At 44.1% G+C, this 15779-nt stretch overlaps 1 protein-coding gene across 1 annotated transcript in view; it reads left to right on the top strand.

The window, feature by feature from the left end:
- Nucleotides 1-15779, top strand: part of DNAH9 (dynein axonemal heavy chain 9) — a 335073-nt gene that overhangs the window by 123305 nt on the left and 195989 nt on the right. The window contains exons 29-32 of the mRNA XM_041771484.1: nt 1314-1471; nt 4489-4627; nt 6107-6394; nt 13800-14010. Of these exons, the coding sequence (XP_041627418.1) occupies nt 1314-1471; nt 4489-4627; nt 6107-6394; nt 13800-14010 (796 nt within the window). The remainder of the gene's footprint in view (nt 1-1313; nt 1472-4488; nt 4628-6106; nt 6395-13799; nt 14011-15779) is intronic.

The following is a 15779-nucleotide window of genomic DNA, read 5'->3' on the forward strand; positions in this document are numbered from 1 at the left end:
TTTAGAGCTTCACTTTGAGAAAGGAGCTGAATCCTCATTCACCTGTCACCTGTAGACCTGTCACCCATTCTGGTGGGTGCTGCCCTGCCAGGTGCTGGGGAGAGCCCCACTCCATGGAGGATGGTCCAGCTGCCTGGTGTCTTTCTCCTTTACTTAGGTTCCTGCTGTCTCTCCATGTCTGTATGTCTCATAAATCCTCCAGCTCTGTCTGTCCTTCTCTGTTTATATCTGTCCCTCTCTGTCACACACACACACACACACCTACAGCCCAATCTGCACAGAACCCTCAACTATTCTAAACACTTGCCCATGGCAACATGATTGGAGCTCTTTCAAGACCTTGCACTGGCTCCTCGGCTTTCAGGAGCCCTGAATGGCTAGAGATACTCAGATACACTCTGGGGCCTCCCTGAACAAGCATGCCCCTCTTATTTTCACTCTTGCTGTCGCTCATCATTGTTGCACATGCCTTTCCAAAGCACCATGTGTGAAAATGGGCATCTCATTTCTGTCCCTCTCCCCACTGCTGTAAGAGCATTCTAGAATGTAGAGCTGACCAGGTCAAGCTTCAGCTTAAATCCACACCTTTAAGACAAAAGTCTGACTTTTGAAAGGTACTCATAGCCCTTGGGGATGTGGCTCCAGTCTCGCTTTGCCATTTAAGGACGTGCAATCTCTAAAGGGGTGAGCTGTGATTATGCCATGTGTTCTAGAGACGTAGCCTGAGGAGGTAAGCCAGGCTGAGGACCACAGTAACGATTTCTGTGTTAGCTGCTGTTTTTAAGCATTTTCTGTGTGCTCAGCTCTTCATAGGCTTTCTTTCATTTAATCCTTAGAACCAGCCTAGGGGGGTAGGTCCTGGTGTTCTATCCATCATGCAGTAGCCCAGTTGCCTGGATTCAAGTCCAGAACCCACCACTTAGGACCTGAGCAAGGTCAGGCAAGCTACCCAGCCACTCAGTGTTTCTGTTTCATCATAGAGAAATGGGCTTCAAGGATTATGGTGAAGAGCAAATGAATTAACATGTAGAAACACTCAGAACGGTGCCTGGTGGGAGGTCAGTGGGGTTAGACACCTGCTCGCTGTTCACGCCCGACCTCTTCACTGCTGTTATAAATATGGGCATGGGAGACCAGATTTCTTTCAGACGGGCACCCCATGCTCATTAGCAGAGGGTCCAGGATGCAGTCACTGTGCCCATCCTTCAGTGAAAGGGGCCACAGAGCACGTGTCTGCACTGGGCATAACCATGCTTCCTACCGCTCCACCCCCGGAGCACAGTGGAGACCTTTTCTGTTGACTCATTCACCAGGTAAAAAGCATTCAAGATGCAATCCGAGATAAGAAACAGCGGTTCAACTTCCTTGGGGAGGAGATTAGCCTGGAACCTTCGGTGGGGATCTTCATCACCATGAACCCGGGTTACGCTGGCCGCACGGAACTTCCAGAGAATCTCAAGGCTCTTTTCAGGTGAGCATCAGCTCTGCCTCATGCAAGGGCCCAAGAGAGAAGCCTCTTCTGTTTTTCTCCACTGAAAATGTATGGCACGTATATTGGAAGAAATTTAGAACATATAAAAAAGTAGAGTTTATAAAACCACTTTAACGTTATCACCAGTAAAATTATTTCTTGCTCTGTTGTATTCTGCTCTCCTCTATATGAGTATTTTGAAGTCATGCATTTGTGGTCTACACACACTTTCCTATTGTTTTTTTCCATTTCATACTCTATCATAATCTTATCATAAATCATCTCTTCTGTTAGATATTCATAAGAAATCTCATTTCATGACTACGTTTTATTATACCAAGTGCACAGTCCATGGTATCACTAAGTGGTCCCCCATATTTAAATATTAAGAGTGCTTCTAACATTTAAAATAAATTTACACGTAATGCTGTAATATACATCTTTGTATCTTTGTACATAAGTCCTTTTTTTTTCTCTATGCATAGTTATTTTCTTTGGCTAGCTGCCCAGAAGTGGAATCACTGAGTTAACAGGGAGGCACTTTTTAAGGCTCCTGATACACACTGACAAATTGCTTTCTACAAAGACTAGTGCCAAGTTAACGCTCCTAGTAGCCATGCACAAGAACACCTCTTTTATTTCACCTTTGCCACCAGTGGATACTGCCATGCTTTTACATCTTTTTTACTGTGATAAGAAAACGCAAATCCATTTTCTAGAAGGGGCTGGAGGGAGTCTCCGTTCTTTTTCTCAGGAAAGAGATTTCAGCCCAACCAAAAGAGGTACCTCGTGGTTTCTGATTTTTCCGCCTCCTGGATCGTCATCTAAGACAGAGAGGCCACAGGAGCTGTGACACAGAGGTCAGCTTCCTCTTGGGAGCCAGAGCCCTTACTCTGTTGGGGACGTGAAGTCCAGGAGCCCCCTAGAGAGGTCCCTGTGCATTTCGTCCCTCAGTCCGGTCCCTGTGCACTTATGCGGTGTCAAATTCCTGCGTCACAGGAGTGGTGTGGACATACCCCCCAGGCCAGTGCCCATGTTGGCCAAGAGCTTATTGGAACATCACCAGGCTGCCTGAAGGGGTGGCATGGAATATCACTTGCTCTTGGCTTGCACAAAGTATTTATTAAGTAAGCCTTGCATTTACAAACAATTATGCAAGTGGTTTATCACCCTGGTAAGAACAACTCTACATTTCCACACCACCCCCCTGCCCCAAATTTAAAGGGAACATTTATCTAGAAAATTGGGAGGGGAAGGAGAAAAATATTTGTAAAAAAAAACAAAACAATAAATACAAACATCTACTTTGTTACTTCATTTTCACAAAACCCAGTGAGGTGGGTGCTACTAGTATCACCCTTTGTGCAGGGAGAAAATAGGGCAGCAAATTGCCCAGGGTGGGAACCGTAGTCACTAGGTTCGCTCACAGACCAAGTAGCGAGCCACAGAACAGGGGTTAGAGCCCAGAGAGTCCACCTCCAGAACCTCTGCTCCTCTTGTTTGAATGCTGTCATCCAGAGATAGTTACAACCTTTTGGCATTCTCCCTTCCAATATCTGGTGGGCAGGGTATCTCTTTGTCACACTTGGCATAAGACTCTATATAAATTAGTATCCTGCCTTTGTTAACGAATATTTTCCCCATGCCACAAAATAGTTTCCTTCCATAGCATTATTTTCCATGGCCCTATTGCATTCTGTTGTATGAATGCATACTTAACCTTAGTTCAGGTTGCAAAATAATTGAGATTCTAAGTGTGTGGTTGCTCCTTTGAATTTGAATATGCTGTCAAATTTAGAGGAAAAATGTTCTTGAATGATATGCTTTTGAAAATTTTGCATCGGTGTAGGGAAAATGTGGTTAAAGAAATGTAAACAACCTTAGGCTCCTGTTATAGACTTAATAAATTAATTTTAAAAATACGTAATTTAAAAATAAAATGTTTCTAGGCTATGGGGGGGAAAATCACAGTAAATCCTTATAGATAAAAATTCCCCTCTGTATTCCCATATATGACATTTTTAACAAGATTTTATTTATCTTAGAGAGAGGGAGAGGGAGAGAGAGAGAGAGAGAGAGAGAGCGCACTCATGTAAGAATGGGCAGGGAGAGGAACAGAAGGAGAGGGAGAGAGAGAATTCCTTTTTTTTTTTTTTTTAAAGATTTTTATTTATTCATGAGAGACACAGAGAGAGAGAGGCAGAGACACAGGCGGAGGGAGAAGCAGGCTCCATGCAGGGAGCCCGATGTGGGACTCGATCCCCAGAGTCCCGGGATCACGCCCTGAGTCAAGGGCAGACACTCAACCGCTGGGCCACCCAGGCATCCTGAGAGAGAGAATTCCAAACAGACTCTGTGCTGAGCATGGAGCCTGAGGGTGGGGCTCAATCGCCTGATGCTGACATTAGGACCTGAACCGAAACTAAGAGTCAGTCACTTAACCAACTGAGCCACCCAGGCACCCCTCATATATGCATTTTGTGGCAAGATGGAGTTAATAGGTATTTACTTTAGACCTCAGTGTTAGATACTTATTTATATTTTTATGTGCATAAGCACAGAATGAGCCCCAAGTATATAGGCTTGGAGGAGACATACGTTTTGAAAATGAGGAGTAGATCCTTGTAGACCCCAGGAGAGACCCAATTCCTCAACCTTAGCCCCTAATCTATTATATAAGGAACTGACCGAATAAATTACTACTTACTAAAGCTTGACCAAGCCATGCCTGTGTAAGGTATATTGACCCCAAGTTACAAGATGAGCTGTAACCCCAACCCTGCCCTTTCCTGCTACCATCATCCATCACCTTGGTCAAGAAAGTTCATGTCTTTTATCCTTTGTCAACTCATCCCTGAATTGGAAATCTTAGATGAAACTATTGGTAAGGGCTGAGTGTTTATACTCACAGACGCCTCTGTCCATGATCTCAGCCAGGTTCACTTGTCTTCCAAGCACCCCCGCCCCTTCGACTGTGGTTGGGAAACCATCTTGGCCCTCTGTTTCCCCATTCACAGGCCTTGTGCAATGGTGGTTCCAGACTTTGAGTTGATCTGCGAGATCATGCTGGTGGCAGAAGGATTCATTGAAGCACGATCATTAGCCAGAAAGTTCATCACCCTTTACCAGTTGTGCAAAGAGCTGCTCTCTAAACAGGTACTCTCTCTAGTTTGGCCCGACCACCTGTCAGGTGTAATTGCCCCGTTCTGCCCAGTGTAGTAGGGAGACATGAAAGCCTTCTCACAGAGAGTCATTGTGCCCATAAGAATAGTAAAAGCTCCGAATTTAAAGCTTCTCCTCCCTTCGGGGCTCTCTTAATAGGACTACCTTTACTGCCATAGCATGGGTGCACTCAGCCCTATAAAATCTGTCCCAGGTGGATTTCTTTAAAAACCTCTCCTGTTTCTCCTTGCTTCCCAGACCCCTTGTTCATTGTATTATCGGTCGGTTCCCCACCACCACTGACTTCCCGGCCAGAGACTGACACTCACAAATCCACCCTGAACCTCTCTTCTGAACTCTAAACCTGTATGTTCAGCAGCTATACCACAGCTCCCCCTGAGTGCAGGAAAAGCAGCTCCAGCTCAGCATCTAAAGCCCATCTCCCAGATGATCCTCACCCCAGCCAACTTCTGCACATGGTGCTTCAGTGCGCAAAACCATCACTTACTCACTGGCTAGTTCTGGAATGCTGGAAGTCATCCTTGACACTTTTCTTCTCTGCAGCCCTATGTCTAATCGTGGATGAACTCTTATTCGTTTCACCCTCTGGATATCTCTCAAATCCATCTCATTTTCTTCCTACCACTTTATATCTAAGCACCCCTGCCTCTTGCTTAAACTCCTGGAACTGCCTTTATGAGTTGCTACTAGTAATTCTTCTTTTTAAAGATTATTTATTTATTTATTTATTTGAGAGAGAGAGGGTGTAGCAGACTCCCCACTGGGCAGAGAGCCCAACATGGGGCTCAATCCTGGAATTCCAGGATCATGACCCAAGCAGAAGGCAGACACTTAACCAACTGAGCAACCCAGGCACCCTGCTACTAGTAATTATTCTTTAACTACTTTTCTCAGAGAGTCTGAAGGCCTCCTGGGTGTAGAGCATGTGAGCTCAGCCTCGACCATCTCTAAGAGCTAACGTGGCTTCCCCCTAGATACCCTTCCACTCTCTAAATGGGCAAGGAGTAGCCAGACACATTGAAGTGGTTCTGTTTGGTTTCCCTTGCTCCCAGCCCCCTGTATGCTCTGGGGCTGCTTTGTTGTCATCAGAGTTAGAAAAGTAGCTAATGCCAGACCAGGAGCTGGGATCTGTGACTACGACCTTCCGTGTCATTGGTCCTTTCCTGAGCTTCCAGCTTGGCCTCAGAAGTGGCCTGCCTATAATTTTTTAAAATATTTTATTTATTTATTCATGGGAGACACAGAGAGAAGCAGAGACACAGGCAGAGGGAGAAGCAGGCTCTAAGTAGGGAGCCCGAAGTAGGACTCAATCCCAGGACCCTGGGATCATGACCTGAGCCAAAGCCAGAAGCTCAACTGCTGAGCCACCCAGGCACCCCCAACCTGCCCATAATTTTATAAACACTAGCATGTGATGTTCAGCACACCTGCCTGACCTGTGCCACCTTCCAGGATCACTATGACTGGGGCCTGCGGGCCATCAAGTCTGTGTTGGTGGTGGCAGGATCCCTGAAGCGAGGAGACCCTGACCGCCCTGAGGACCAAGTCCTGATGCGCTCCTTGCGAGATTTCAACATCCCCAAGATCGTGACCGATGACATACCAGTGTTCATGGGCCTGATTGGGGACCTCTTTCCTGCCCTGGATGTCCCTCGGAGGAGAGACCTCAACTTTGAAGCGTTGGTTAGGAAGGCGGTGGTGGACCTGAAGCTCCAGGCTGAGGACAGCTTTGTACTCAAGGTATTTGGGGGTTTCCCTCTCAAGATTTTTTTGTCCTTTAATGATTTTCTTGGATAATGGGTCATCCTTAATCCAAAGGATTGCTTTAGATATATAAATATGTATCTACCTAGTAATAATTCATTTCAAGAGCTCTTTACTGGGGCACCCACAATGGGGAATGTGTGGTGGGGAATACAAGGGAAAGATGGCACCCCTACCATCAGAAAGCTCATGATCCAATAGAGGACTAAGTCCCAGTCCATTCTGCTCTAGCACATATTTTTTTTCCTGTGAATTACTTCAGATATGATTAGAGAGAACTGACAGTGGTACAATATGGAAGCCATGTTGGTTCTTACGCATTTTTCTGAGCTTGTAAACATTTTGAAGTGATCAAGGACAAGTTTTCTCACAAGAAAACCTGAGGGCGGTAGGCAGAATAACATCCCCCACCCCGAGATGTACAGAGGACATGGATAGATTTTTTTCCTGTGCAGTAATACCTTTAGGGATCCTATGAACACCACCATAGAAGTTCACAACTGCCTTTATGTTGTGTATCCTGTCTGAACTCCCCACAACCCGTGAGGTCAATGGAGCAGATGAGGCACTTTATAGATGAGGACAATGGCCACCATTACTTCTACAGGATACTCCACTGAGCATTTCATGAGAGACAACGTGCTCCCCCTTGAGGAGGTTACCAGCTGGGGGGCACATTCCTTCTATACCACTCTGGGAGGCCTTTCTAGAGTGTAATACAATATAGTCGGTTGAGATTAAGCCCTGGCTATATGCAAATCAGCGTCTGCTTCTAGCTCTGAGCTTCCATTTCACAGAGGAAAACAAAATGTTGACCTGGTCCTTCCCAGCTCTGATTGGTTTTGCCTGTCCACCATCCCCACACCCAGCCTCCCTCCTCCCAAGTGCAGAGGATAGACTTTGTCAAGGTAGAGATGGGCTTGAGGGCCTTCTAGGTAGAGGCCAAGGGTTGGTGAAGAGTTGGATGGAGAAACACAGAGATTGTTCATGCAGCAACAAGAAATCCAGCATTGCTAGGGAGAAAGGTATGGGGGCAGGGAGTGAACAATAGGACTCAAAGGGTAATATGGGACCATGATATAAAGGGCCTTGAATGTCAGACTGAGTGCTTTCCTCTTAAGGCTCCAATCCTAAGAGATGCCCCTTCTCTGGAGGGCAGTTAAACCCAATGAGGCTCCTGATACCCAAGACACTGGGGCTGAGGACTTGCCATCAGAATAGCCCACATCCTCCCAGACACTCTGGTCTGCTAAGGCAACGTGACCCTACCTCCCTATTTTCTGCATATTTTTCCTACTCAGAATCTTACCTTTCCTATTTGTCAGTTGGTGCACATTCTGTGTCCTCCTTTCTCTCTCTCCTTTCATGACTGCTTTCTGCTCCTCTGCTAAGACAGATATTCCCTGTTAAAGGTTCTTGGGACAGATAGTGTTTTCTACTGGCTTTTCATTCGTGCTGTCCATCTGACCTCCTGAAAGTTCATCAGAAACGCCTAGTGAGGCTCTGCTTTCAGGTGTCATCCTGAGATCCCTAAAAGCAATACTATAAATTCATCTTTTGAGAAAAAGGAATTTGAAGTGTAGAAACTGGAAGGGGAGAGTTCAGTCAGTTCCTGGAAAGAGGATGAAAATGGGTTGACAGATCCCGCATGGCAGGAGGGCCAGAATCCACTTAGAAGGGGCTTCAGGAGAGGAGGGCCCTGGAGGCAGCCAGTCTGCCCCGCTGAACCCTGGTGATGCTTTAGCCTTGGAGTTGGTAGTGAAGGAGGGCAGGGGAGAGAAAAAGAACTGGAAATGGCCAAGGGGGAAATCATTAAGTCAGTTTACCCTGTAAATTTTCCACCTGACTCCCTATATTCTTGTCTCCTTTTTTTTTTTTTTAAGATTTTATTTATTTATTCATGAGAGACACACAGAGAGAGGCAGAGACACAGGCAGAGGGAGAAGCAGGCTCCCTGTGGGGAGCCCGATGTGGGACTTGATCCCAGGACCCCAGGATCACACCCTGAGCCAAAGGCAGACGCTCAACTACTGAGCCACCCACATATTGCACTGCTCCCCCTTTTGGTCTCAAATTGCTAGGAAGACAGAGCATGTACAGCCAGGCCTTTAACCTGCAGCAAGAAAGAAAAGTTTAAAACAGTCTAATAAACTCTTTGGGGGGAAACTATGACTGCTCTTGGAGTATTGGTGTTTCAGTTTATAGCCCATCTGGTCTAATTTGGACCCCCCAGCCTGGAGGCCAGTCACTTGCTGACTCACCCACAAGTGAAAGAACATAGTCCAACGTCTGTCCACATGCATGCGCTCTCATCCTGGAGAGGCACTGTGGGCATATCCACCCATCCCTGCCTCCTGGAAAATGCAGTGCAGCTCTTCATTTAAACCTGAGGCTCACCAGATCCTGGGAAAAGCAACAGCTCAAGAGACAAAGGCAGACACAGACACAGACACCCCCCCACACACACACACGTGCACACGCACACAGCAGCTGACTCTGATGTGAATAAGGAAGAGAACATTTTGAAAGTTCTAATTACTATCCTTTAAAAAAAATTAAGAGAATCTTCTTATGAAATAAGAAATACCTATGAAAAGGGAAGGAAATGCTCCAAAAAAATAATAAAAAGAACTATCAGAGAATTATAAAGAGCTCTATGTATCATTGATATAAAATTCAAAGAGAGGATTGGAAGGTAAAGTCCAGGAAATACCCCAGGACAAAATTATGTGTATATGTATAATTTAAAAATGTATTTATGTATATATTTATTTTTATTCAATGTGTATGTTTTATAAGGATAGGGATACTTGTGTCTATATGTAGATATAAAATGTGTACATAACAAAATATAATGTATACAACACACAAAGAGGCAGTCCAGGAGTTAAGATGACATAGAGAGGACTGATTTCTGTGCAACATGTTACCAATGGGAATTCTAGAAAGAACTTTGTAGAACTGGAGAAACAGGAGTTTGGAGGGGCATAGTCAGTACTGAAGAGTGGATTCAAATAGACTTTTACAAAGACACATCGTAATGGGATTTCAGAAGTCAGGGGTCAAGAGCAAACAGTAAGCTTCCTGGTAGGGTGATGGACCAAGGAGGTAGGAACAGGGGACCCGAGGAAAGGGCGAGGTTCAGGATGACATGGGGGCCTCTCATAATGAATACTGGGTACTAGAAAACGGGGAAACCATTCCTTCAGAGTTCAGAGGGAAATGGTTTCAAAACCAATTCTGTACCAACGAAGATAATTGAAGATACTACCAAAGAGTCCTAAATTTTACTTCTTAAGCACTCCCTTTTTACTGTTCTATTTTTTTTATTTTTTTTGCCTTTTTTGGTGTCTGTTTTTGTTTTTACTTAAATTCCAGTTGACATACAGTGTAATATTCATTTCAGATACACAAGGCAGTGATTCACCACTTCCATATGTCACCAGGCGCTTATCACAAGTGCCCTCCTTCATCCCCATCACCTACATCACCCATCACACTTCCCTTCCCCTCTGCAAACTGGTGACCATCAGTTTGTTCTCTATACCTAAGAGTCTATTTCTTGGTTTGTTTCTCTCTTTCTTTTTCCCTTTGCTTATTTGTTTTGCTTCTTAAATTCCACATATGAGTGAAATCATATGGTATTTGTCTTTCTCTGACTGACTTATTTAACTTAGCATTGTACTCTCTAGATCTATCCATATCATTGCAAATGGCAAGATTCTGTTCTTTTTTATGGCTGAATAATATTCCATTGCATATATACCACATCTTCTGTATCCATTCATTAGCCCATGAATACTTGGTCAGTTTCCATAATTTGGCTATTATAATAATCCTGCAATACATATCAATACATATTATGCACCCTTTTGAGAAGTTATTGAGGATATACTATGGAAAAATGAAGATGAAAAATAAAAATGCAATGAGTTTCAAAAAATCCAGAATCAGGAAGAAAAAAAAAAAGTCCTAGGATTTTAGCTGTCACTGGACCTAGAAAGCAATCAATCCAAATTAGGGCAGAAAGTCCACAGTGTCCAGCGAAAAGACCTCAAAAATGGTTACATCCAAAGCAAAAATAGATCAACGTTGATCTATTTTATGTGTTTTATTAAACTTCTCAGTTATGGGGACTGAAGCATGTGTCTTTTCTTTTAACAAAAAGAAAAGGAGGGATGCCTGGGTAGCTTAGCAATTGAGCATCTGCCTTTGGCTCAGGGCGTGATCCCGAGGTCCTGGAATTGAATCCTGCATCGGGCTCCCCACAGGGAGCCTGCTTCTCCTTCTGCCTGTGTCTCTGCCTCTCTGTGTGTGTGTCTCTCATGAATAAATAAATAAAATCTTTAAAAAAAAAAAAAAAAGAAAGGAAAAGAAAAAGCAATTAAGAACACCCAAAGAAAAAAATCATGGTCCACATAGTTTTTAAAGTAAACATAACCTGATATATTTTTTAAAGATTTATTTGATTCCATTTGGCCTTGGCTTGATGCTGAGAATATCCTCGGTCAAATCATGACACTAGCCCCATAGAGAACACAAAAGGTTCCAGGCAACCAGTTTCTTCTGTCATGAAAAATCTCCACAGCCATAAAAACGTCAGCCATGATCCGTCTTCAACCCTTACAATCGCAGAAAATAGAGAAGGTCTAAATATAAGACCAGAACAGAATATAAATATATCAAACATACCAGTGTAAAGGTATAATGTGTCTGGTAGAAGATAGGAGAAAGAAAGATAAAGGGAAAGATAGGGATACTTATATATTTACCTTACAAAAGATACTGTCAAAAGTTGATAGATTCATAATAGAGAACAGAAATAATGCATTCATCAGCTGATAAATGGATAAACGAATTGCAATCTACCTGCACAATGGCATTTTATTCAGCTCTAAGGAGGGATGATGTAGTGGTACATCCTATGGCACAGATGAGCCTTTAAACATTATGAGTGAAAGAGGCCATTCGCAAAATACCACATACTTTTCTAAATCTATTTATATGAAATGTCCAGAATAGTCTAATTTAATAGATAGAGAATGTCAGTCAGGGCTGCTCAGAGCTGAGATAGGAGTCGGGGGTGTAATGGTATGGTTTTCCCTTCTGGAGTGAAGAAAATATGTTAATACTGGTAATGATTTGGACTGTCCTGTGAATAGGCTCAAAACCTATTGGATTGGACACTTTCAAAAGGTGAATTTTATGGTACTTGAATCCTATCTCAATAATGCTATTGAAATGAATGAAAAGAAGTTAGATGGAACCAGAAAGTGATTTTAAGGCTTTCAGGATCAGGGAAACAGTCAGTAGCTGTTCATGAAAAAAAAAAAAATCTAGGAATATAATGTAGTCTCCATTCAATAACCACAGTACTGCCTTCATTTCCCTCCTTCCCTCCCTCCCCCTGCATTTTTTTAAGGCAATGACCTCAGGGCAATTTCATGCTTAAAAATCCTCCAATGATTGTTGTTGTAGAATAAAATTCTAAGTACCAATCCTGCATAGCTGACCCCTGCTTATCTCTTTTATCTCATCTTATGCTTGTCCCCCCCCCCCACTCCCACCCAGTACCTTTCTTTGAGCCGATCTTGTGCTCTCCAAGCTTACAGCCTGAACCTGATGATTTTGTACTCACTGTCACTCCACCTGGAATGTCTCCCATGGATCTTCACGGGGCTCTTTTTCATTCATATATCAGCTTAGATATCAGCTCCACTCAAAACCCTTCCTGATGCTTCCCTCATCCTTATCTGGAAATATCCTGTGTTAAGTCCCAGAAGGACAAAACCAAAATCTGCTTTGGGTGCTTTTGGGCTCTGAACCAGAGGAACAGCAAGAGCTTAGGAGAGAGAAGAGAAAAATAATGATGCTGTGGAAAACAAAACTCAGTATCTCAGGAAGTTATCTTGCCATGGTGGAAACTAATCATCTTGTTCCCCAAACAGCCATTCATCTGCTACCTTCATATTGAGCTTAGCAGTACCACTCTCCTCCTGATCCCTGGTTATATAGCTCTAGAATTTCATTTTGACACCTGAATCACTTAATTTTTTTTAAATAGAGAAGTTACTTTTTATCATTTTTTAAAATGTAGAAGAAATAAAAATCTTTGTACTATCCTACCACACTGTCAACAATCCAGAACAATCCCTTACATTCACATTTCTCAGCCAGTATTGGTTTTACAGTGCAAAATATGCTTGATCTATATTAAGGTTCAAATATCTTAGCCCATGCTGTATAAGATCTTTCATAATAGGGGCCACCCAGCTTCTCTAGCCAACCTTCACATTTTCAGCAAATATCTGGTCAATGCTTGGTATGTGCCAGACTCTCTGCTAGACACTGGAAATAAAAAGATAAGAAATCCAGTCCTCCCTGCCTTCAATGAGCTGATGATCTACTAGGAAGGAGAGTAACCATGGCAAGGTTGATGAGTACCAGGATATAGGTATGTCACATCTACTGCAGACTAAGGCATATGTAGGTTTGGCCAGAAGGCGGCAGGAGAAAGAGTAACATCTGAACAAGATGCCATATCTTGAAAGATGGAAACTCAGGAAGAACATCATTAAAGAACTCCACCTGTCTACCTGGGATGTGCATGCTACAGGATGAGCGAGAAGACTGGAAGCTGGTTGGGCCAATCTGCAAAAGGGCCTTGTAAGCCAATCTAAGGTTTTGTGATTTCATCACCAATGGAGAACCATTGACAGGACAAAGTGATGGCAGTGACATGATCAGATTTTCATTTCTATAAGTGGGGTCTTACAACAGTGTGGAAAGATAAGCCTGGAGGCAAGCCAGGACAACAGTGATAAGACCTTCAGTGCTACCATTGTTCCTAAGAAGCTCCTTGATGCCTGGCTCATTAGGCCATCTGGTCAACCACATCAGGGCTCTGTCACAAGGCTTTGTGCTGTTATACCTCTGCTTCCAAATCCCCTAATACATCTTCTTGGCAACTCACCTCTAAAGTCCTAGTTCAAATGCCCCCTCCTCTCAAAGCCTCTCTTATTCCTGTTACCTGTACAAAAGCAAACGTTTCTTCCTATCTGTTCCCATCACACTTTATACGTACCTCGATCAGAGCAATTATTATGCTTCCCCATTAGCCTGTAAGGTCATGGAGGGCAGGAGAATCCTCTCAGAATCTCCCTCATCTGGTACACTCTCCAGCACTTAGTTGGTGACTGGTAATTATCTGACTGAATGATGAATAAGTATGTTGCCCCCACATTTGGGACCCCCACATCTGGAGGGAAATAACCTTTCCTCTGTTGACATCAGGTCTCACCTCAGATATCAGCCTGGTGCACAGAGAGCAGTTGGGATGTCAGTGAGTTGATCCCCTTGGCTGAATTTTGTGTCTCTCCAGGTAGTCCAGCTGGAGGAGCTCCTGGCAGTGCGGCACTCTGTGTTCGTGGTGGGCAGCGCCGGAACTGGAAAGTCTCAGGTGCTGAAATCCTTACACAAGACCTACCAGATCATGAAACGCCGCCCTGTCTGGGCTGACCTCAACCCCAAAGCAGTCACAAACGATGAACTCTTTGGCATCATCAATCCGGCCACCAGAGAATGGAAGGATGGTAAGAGCAGGATACCCCTGGAACAAAATTCTTGCTATCCTGAGCCCCATCGGCAGGCTTGAATCCACATCCAAGGGTGAACTTCCAAGGGAAGAACACTGGCCTGATCTGTTAGGACCGGGAGAAGGAGATGAAACAAATCAAAGAAAGGAAGACCCCAGTTTTGGCTTGCAAGGGAACCTCAGCCCTTGGGATATTCTCTCTCCTTGGAGACCCTTCCAGCTGCTCTATGAGAGAGGGCGTTCTCAACTATGGTTCTGTGCTTGCATAGCACAAGTCAGAGTCCCTACATTGCCTGGCAGTGGATTTAACACATGAGTAGGGTAGAGATTCCACAGCTCCTTCCCAAAGGTGTGGCACAGCATGGCCTGGCATCCCACAGTTAGGCACTTGTTCCTATCTGCACAGGCCCAGGACTGATGGGGAGATACTGGGATGCCAGTGATGGGGCCTCCGAGCCTGGATGAAAATATTCATCGCCATTCATCTCAGATGGGTCCTAGAACCAGAATCTATAGGGATTCAGAGGGCCCCAAACCACTGTTCACTTGGTGTAAACCCCAAAGTCATCTTCCAATATGTAAGAATCACTGGTAGATGTGTGTAAGGGACACTGTCACTGGGAGAGAACTAAAAAGAAAACTCTGAGCAGACAGGAGCCCTTTCTAAAACCCATGTGGCTTCTGGAATGAGTGCCTCCTACCTCAGTATCCAACTGCATCAGAATCCAACTGCCTGGATTCCTTTTTTTTTTTTTTTTAATTTATTTATGATAGTCACACAGAGAGAGAGAGAGAGAGGCAGAGACACAGGCAGGCTCCATGCCGGGAGCCCAACGTGGGATTCGATCCCGGGTCTCCAGGATCGCGCCCTGGGCCAAAGGCAGGTGCTAAACCGCTGTGACACCCAGGGATCCCCAACTGCCTGGATTCTAATTCAAGGTCTCCAGTCAGAGGTCTGCAAGAAGGGGACTTAATAGGCAGCCTCCCTCGTTTGTATTTTGCTCACCATTAATGAGGCTTAGCATCTTTTCCTCCTTATTGGCCTTAGTAATTGGCTCTTTCGTGATTTTTATTTCTCTTTATTTTCTTATCTATTTGGTTTTTTTTGTTTTTTTTTTTAATTTTTTATTGAAGTTCAATTTGCCAACATATAGCATAACACCCAGTGCTCATCCCACCAAATGCCCCCTCAGTGTACATCACCCAATCACCCCCACCTACCGCCCACCTCCCTTTCCAATATCCCTTGTTCCTTTCCCAGAGTTAGGTGTCTCTCATGTTTTGTCACCCTCACTGATATTTTCACTCATTTTCTCTCCTTTCCCTTTTATTCCCTTTCACTAATTTTTATATTCCCCTAATGAATGAGACCATTCATAATGTTTGTCCTTCTCTGATTGACTTCTTCACTCAGCATAATACCCTCCAGTTCCATCCACGTTGAAGCAAATGGTGGGTATTTGTCGTTTCTAATGGCTGAGGAATATTCCATTGTACACATAGACCACATCTTCTTTATCCATTCATCTTTCGATGGACACTGAGGCTCCTTCCACAGTTTGGCTATTGTGGACATTGCTGCTGTAAACATCGGGGTGCAGGTGTCCTGGTATTACACTGCATCTGTATCTTTGGGGTAAATACCCAACAGTGCAATTGCTGGGTCGTAGGGCAGATCTGTTTTTAACTCTTTGAGGAACCTCCACACAGTTTTCCAGAGTGGCTGCACCAGTTCACATTCCCACCAACAGTGTAAGAGGGTTCCCC

The sequence above is a fragment of the Vulpes lagopus genome, chromosome 10 (assembly GCF_018345385.1).
Source record: "Vulpes lagopus strain Blue_001 chromosome 10, ASM1834538v1, whole genome shotgun sequence".
Taxonomy (NCBI): Eukaryota; Metazoa; Chordata; class Mammalia; order Carnivora; family Canidae; genus Vulpes; species Vulpes lagopus.